Below are 6,649 nucleotides of genomic sequence, written 5' to 3'. Positions count from 1 at the left end.
CCCTAATAGCAAAGTTCCTTTGGCTTGGATGTGGCCCAAATAAACAGCAAAGATCTGGCCCACTTACGGAAGTGAATGACGGCCCATATCTGGCCCAAGTATATGAAAGCTATGCTTAACCATATCATAACCAGACCTCTACCAGAACTGTACCAACTACATATGGCTTATAGCTGGGCTTCATAGGGCCTGCCTGTATGGCTGTGTTCAGGTAAAGCCTACTGGCTCTTATGTGGCCCCCATGTGGCTGACAGACCAAAATCCAGATTTTACCCAGAACCTAAACTAATATACACCAAACCTTTCATCTGGCCCACTTTTGGAAGTGAATGATGGGCCACATCTGGCCCTAAGGTATATAAGCCCAAACTGAACCATAACAAAACCAGACTTCTACCAGGAGTAAACTAAATTCAAATAATTATGGCTCATGGGTCACATACAGAATACGTGTGGCTCAGTTCTGTTGAATCATTGTGGTGGTTGACAGAATAAAACTGGTACTTTTTTTTCATCAGATAACACACCTTCCATCTGCCCCACATTATGAAGAGAATGACAGGTCAATTCTGGCGCCAAAATTAAAAAATGATAATCTTAGTGCAATAGCAGTACTGATTAAGTTGTTCGATACCTATATAGATCACTTAAATCACACAAAATCAATATGAGAAATTAAGAAACACACAAGTTTCCCTTTAAAATTGTATTTTTTCATACTTCAAAATTGCCTTCAATGAACTGTACAGAACATGTAGAAATTACATCCATATAAAAACAGAATCAGAAAAAAAACTGATCAAATAGGCTGCAGTAATACTGTACAAAAATACAAGAACAGTGTAGAAATATTGGAAATGAAGAAAGTTTAATTTGTGCATCAAAACTGTCTGTCTTAACTGTCAGTTTCAGCTTGTATTTTTTGTCTCTCTTCATACCAAGGCCTAGTTTCCCATCACCTCCACCTCCTTGTCTGAAACAGCTGCAGTCAGGGTTTCGTCTACGGCACCTTGAGAACACAGGACATTTTGAAAGAGTAGTGTTAGGGCTGTCAAACAATTAAAATTTTAAATCGCGATTAATCTCAAAATTTCCTAAGTTAATCGTGATTAATCGCATCGTTTTCTTTTTTGCTTGAAATCACAGCAATATGAATGGATAAGAAACATAAGAAACATAAGAAAAGAAACATCTGGATGTTTCTTATGCTTTCCATTCATGGTATTTAAAAATCAGCTGTCAGAGAGAGAGAGCAGCCTTGTTTGGTGATAAGAAGAACAAGTTCTCTAGTGTAGTCAACATGCAGCTTTTCTGTAACATTACAAGACGGCAACGGCTGGTTCCAATGTCACAGCGTTAACTTAATCGTGCGTTTTCTTTTTTCGTTATTTTTTTCTTAAAATAAAATTTAAAATTAAAAAAAAAAAAAAAAAAAATAGTGCCGTTAAAATCATTTCTGTGTTAACGCGTTTATAAAAAAACATTGTGTGAAGTTCCGGTGAATCAAAATAAAATAAATCAGACATTGGAGTAACTTAAATCAAGCTTTCTTTCATCCCAGGAGCAGTAGGGTTAGCAAAGCTGCTAAAGCTGCTAACACAGCCATAGCCTGTCTCTTTCCACCATGCGCTTCAAACACACGCTTTATTAAATTAAAACCGAGTTCTGTTCGGCTAACTTGTAGCTTTCTCCTCTAAAGATGTAGGTCTAGTGTGTGCCATAAATTATCAGTAGTTCAACAAAAATGTAAAAGGTTTAAAATTCACTTACCCAAAGCAGCAGCCAGTCCAGAAACTGAGTGAGAGAAAATGAAAATGTCCGGAGGGTGTCGCAGAATAAACTCACCCACTGCCACTTGTGCCAGTTGCATGCCAACTGTAGCCCAAAAGCTAACATCTATCATCTGGGAGAGTGCCTTATTTCAAAACTGTGCCAGAAGAAAAATTCCCTCCAATTTTGAAGGTATGGCAAAACCAACGTGGTTATGATGTGGACCTCATGTGTTTTGCCATTTTGTCAGTTACATAGGGTCAGGTGCTTCTATTACAGAACTGCCCCAGAAGAGATATTCCCTCCAATTTTACCAGTCACATACCACATGCGGCCCAAAAGAATATTCTATTATCTGGGCCAAGTGCCTCAGTTAAATAAGTGTACCAGAAGAATAATTCCCTCCAAATTTGAATATATGGCAATGCGTATGTGGGTATGATTTGGTCCTCATACATTTTGCCATATCACATCTCAGCCAGAGGTGCCAGCTAAATGCCACATGTGGCCCAAAAGTCAATGCTATTGGGGGAGTGAGGCAAGACATGAAAAAAAATGTTGGCGTATCCCTTTAAAGGGGACATATTATGGAAATATCACTTTCTGAAGGCTCTTTAAAGGTAGAGTCTGGAGTTTTGTTCGTTGCAGTTTGTAAACAAAACATTGAAACTGGGCCCCTCCTCTCAGGCTAAGCTGTGTAGCCTCCTGCCCCAGACAGCAGCGGTTGTCATGACAACAAAGGAAAGGATATACAGTCAGAGTGAAGCGCTGGAGCCGCGGGCCGATAGCCGACCATCACCAACACCTTCACTCAGACTGTATTTCTTTTTCTTTGCGGTCCTGACTGCTGCTGCTGAGAGAGAGACGTGCTAGCACTCGTTAGCATCAGAGACAGCTAATGCGGCTAGCAGCCCTGAGCCTCCTACTCTGCTGCACGTAGCTTCACCTGAGCTCCGTCATTGGCTGGAGAGAAAACACCGACTCTCTTGCTCCACCCAGAAATGTCCACGTGCACAACAAAACAAAGCAAAAGACCAAAATACAGACAGGGGGAGGGGGTGCTGCAGACACAGCCCCCACCACACAGGACTAGAAGCCCATAGGTGACGATTAAGATTTCATTTGTACAAGTCTAATGTTTATTTTTGGGCACAAAACTCCAGACCCAACGAGGCAACGAGGAGTTTCTCCAGCGGCAGAACGAAAAATTCTGCGACAATAAAAAAAGTCTCATATTAATGTGGATGAATCTACGTTACCCACACTTGTTAATGGGCCCATTTTCGATAAATATATCGTTTTGTCTCTATCGTTATTTTGTTATTATTAGTGGTGGTGGAAATGCTGGGCGAGCCGACCAGCGTTTCCTTACTTTCGGTTTTGCGGCGAGTCATGAGAATAACACAGCCGAATCACCGTTTATGGTCGGAACTACGACGGTATGTGATCGTCTTCAAACCTCTGACTTTAATTCTTGATGAATGAAAACATGAGTCTGTCTTGCACCGGTCAAAGAATTTCACGGTGCGCGGAGGCTCATAAATGTAGTGAGAAAACGCTTCGCTTTTCCAAAACTCCTCGTTGTCCCTTTAAAGTAAAATTAGCCGACCCTCCCTCAGACTGAAATTAAAGAAGCACGACTCTCCCCTATTTTCCTCCATGGGGGCTCCTTCAATAAATATCGACCGGTCCCTAAAGATCAAGACTTGGTCGTGGTCGGGGTCGGGGTGGGGCTTTGGGTGCATGCGTAGCCTACAGGAAGTGAGATTAGCAGCAGGAGTCGCATTGAAAACACAATACAGTGTAAAATGTCAGAGCAGCGCTGTGACGTCACAGTGAAACAGTAGCTGCTGGATAATAATCACCTTGGCTTGTGCTTCAGTCTGTGCAGGCTCCACCTGTTTGGCAGAGTCATTGTGCAGCTGTGCATTGTAGTCTGGGAGCGGTCCTGCATGGACCTGTAACAGGAGAGGCAGGAGGCAGTTATTATGATGACAGCACACACACACACACACACACACACACACACACACTAGAGGCCATTGTACACACACACACACACACACACACACACAGACGAGCAGGGAGCTGCATTGTTCTGGCATCTGGTGGAACAATAAGGAGCCGAGTGAAGAGACTCAGATCCATGACTCAGTGAGTCAGCTGGAGAATCAGAGCTCAGCACAAACAGGAAGTCGACGTGTTTTAACCGTTTCAGCTCCTTCACACATCAGCTGAGGTCAAAACACCAGATCATCTTATAAAATATCTTCAGTTATTATTATAGATTCAGAGCAGCACTCATCCTGTACATGAATATTAAAAGAGTTGATGGATAAAGAGACAGATAAAAAAATAAAAATAAAGAATAAGAGAACATCTACATTAATATCTTTAACACAAACATCAACTTTTATACTGTATGGAGCTTTAACACAAACGTCTACTTTTATTGTGAAGGAGCTTTAACACAAACGTCTGCTTTTATTCTGAAGGAGCTTTAACACTAGTGTCTACTTTTATTGTGAAGGAGCTTTAACACAAACGTCTACTTTTATTGTGAAGGAGCTTTAACACAAACATCTACTTTTATTGTGAAGGAGCTTTAATACAAACATCTACTTTTATTGTGAAGGAGCTTTAACACAAATGTCTACTTTTATTCTGAAGGAGCTTTAATACAAACGTCTGCTTTTATTCTGAAGGAGCTTTAATACAAACGTCTGCTTTTATTGTGAAGGAGCTTTAACACAAACGTCTACTTTTATTGTGAAGGAGCTTTAATACAAACGTCTGCTTTTATTCTGAAGGAGCTTTAATACAAACGTCTGCTTTTATTGTGAAGGAGCTTTAACACAAACGTCTACTTTTATTGTGAAGGAGCTTTAATACAAACGTCTGCTTTTATTCTGAAGGAGCTTTAATACAAACGTCTGCTTTTATTGTGAAGGAGCTTTAACACAAATGTCTACTTTTATTCTGAAGGAGCTTTAATACAAACGTCTGCTTTTATTCTGAAGGAGCTTTAATACAAACGTCTGCTTTTATTGTGAAGGAGCTTTAACACAAACGTCTACTTTTATTGTGAAGGAGCTTTAATACAAACGTCTGCTTTTATTCTGAAGGAGCTTTAATACAAACGTCTGCTTTTATTGTGAAGGAGCTTTAACACAAACGTCTACTTTTATTGTGAAGGAGCTTTAATACAAACGTCTGCTTTTATTCTGAAGGAGCTTTAATACAAACGTCTGCTTTTATTGTGAAGGAGCTTTAACACAAACGTCTACTTTTATTCTGAAGGAGCTTTAACACTAGTGTTTACTTTTATTGTGAAGGAGCTTTAACACGAACATCTACTTTTATTGTGAAGGAGCTTTAACACAAACGTCTACTTTTATTGTGAAGGAGCTTTAACACAAACATCTACTCTTATTGTGAAGGACCTTGAATACAAACGTCTACTTTTATTCTGAAGGAGTTTTAACACAAACATCTACCTTTATACTATATGGAGCTTTAACACAAACATCTACTTTTATTGTTTAGGAGCTTTAATACAAATGTCTGCTTTTATTCTGAAGGAGCTTTAACACAAACATCTACTTTTATTGTGAAGGAGCTGGTTTACCTGATAGTGAGCCGTGGGCTGGTTTGGCAGTTTCTGCTGGAAAAGTTCACAAAGTGCTCGGTTCTGTCTCTCCAGGTCGAACACCAACATCTTCAGCTTGATGCACTCTTCTCTCAGATCCTGTTCACACACACACACATAAAACACACACACACACACACACACCTTACTCTACGATGTTACAGTGACATCATCCAGAGAACAGACTCAGGTGGGTCTACCGGGTGTTTTACCTTCTGGTTGAGCAGAGCCTGGACCACGTGGTTGGCCACCTGAACACACAGACACACACACACACACACACGTCACACACCGACTCCACTAAATCTATCGTTTACTGTTCAGTTATCAGTTATTGACGAGCGTGATGACCTCACCTCATCCAGACATCTCTCGTACGCCTCCCTCTGACTCTCGTTGGCCAACATCAGAGCTGAGTTTTCTGCCTGTGACCAGAAAATAAAAATAAAAAAACACCATGAATCTGACACCAAATCAATCAGAGATGAGTCACAGTAGTAAATCTTGTTCAGTGTATTTGTTTACAGCAGCAACACTTTCATAAATAGATCATTTTTCAGAAACTAGAGGAAGTCACTGGAATAAAACTAAACAAGTGTCTCAATCACAGAAGTTTACGATTCTGTAAATTGTTGTAGGCTATTATGGTTTCTCCTGAGTCCAGTTTTTCTTTCTACCTTTATTCAATCTCGAGATTCATTGAGGTCAAGCCCTCATTTTCAATGTCGAGAGTAAAAGTCAGATACAGTATTTACAACACAAAATAAGACAACATCAACACAGCACAAGTTAAAGAGGGAAAGAACACAGAGGACAGTTTCATCAATTAAAGCTATTAGAGCTGCAACAATTAATCGATTAATCAAACAAAAATCGATTATTACATTAATCGTCATCTATTCTGATAATCGAATAATCGGTTTGAGTAATTTTTTAAAGGGACAACGAGGAGTTTTGGAAAAGCGAAGTGTTTTCACACTACATTAATGAGCCTCCGCGCACCGTCAAATTCTTTGACCGGCGCAAGACAGACTCATGTTTTCATTCATCAAGAATTAAAGTCAGAGGTTCGAAGACGATCACATACCGTCGTAGTTCCGACCATAAACGGCGATTCGGCTGCGTTATTCTCATGACTCGCCACGAAACCGAAAGTAAGGAAACGCTGGTCGGCTCAACCAGCATTTCTGCCACATTAATATGAGACTTTTTTATTGTTGCAGAATTTTG

The 6,649-nt window shown here is 40.2% G+C and overlaps 1 protein-coding gene across 1 annotated transcript in view; it reads right to left on the bottom strand.

Moving 5' to 3' along the window:
• Nucleotides 1-6,649, bottom strand: part of nckap5l (NCK-associated protein 5-like) — a 61,363-nt gene that overhangs the window by 13,478 nt on the left and 41,236 nt on the right. The window contains exons 4-7 of the mRNA XM_085782967.1: nt 5,776-5,844; nt 5,632-5,670; nt 5,399-5,518; nt 3,636-3,728 (exon numbers count right to left, since the gene is read on the bottom strand). Coding sequence (XP_085639093.1) covers nt 3,636-3,728; nt 5,399-5,518; nt 5,632-5,670; nt 5,776-5,844 — 321 coding nt within the window. The remainder of the gene's footprint in view (nt 1-3,635; nt 3,729-5,398; nt 5,519-5,631; nt 5,671-5,775; nt 5,845-6,649) is intronic.

Source organism: Trachurus japonicus, chromosome 7 (genome assembly GCF_045865225.1).
Source record: "Trachurus japonicus isolate A0001 chromosome 7, Traja_1.0".
Taxonomy (NCBI): Eukaryota; Metazoa; Chordata; class Actinopteri; order Carangiformes; family Carangidae; genus Trachurus; species Trachurus japonicus.
The sequence above is the reverse complement of the archived record's forward strand: the minus strand, read 5'-3'. Positions and strand labels throughout refer to the sequence as shown.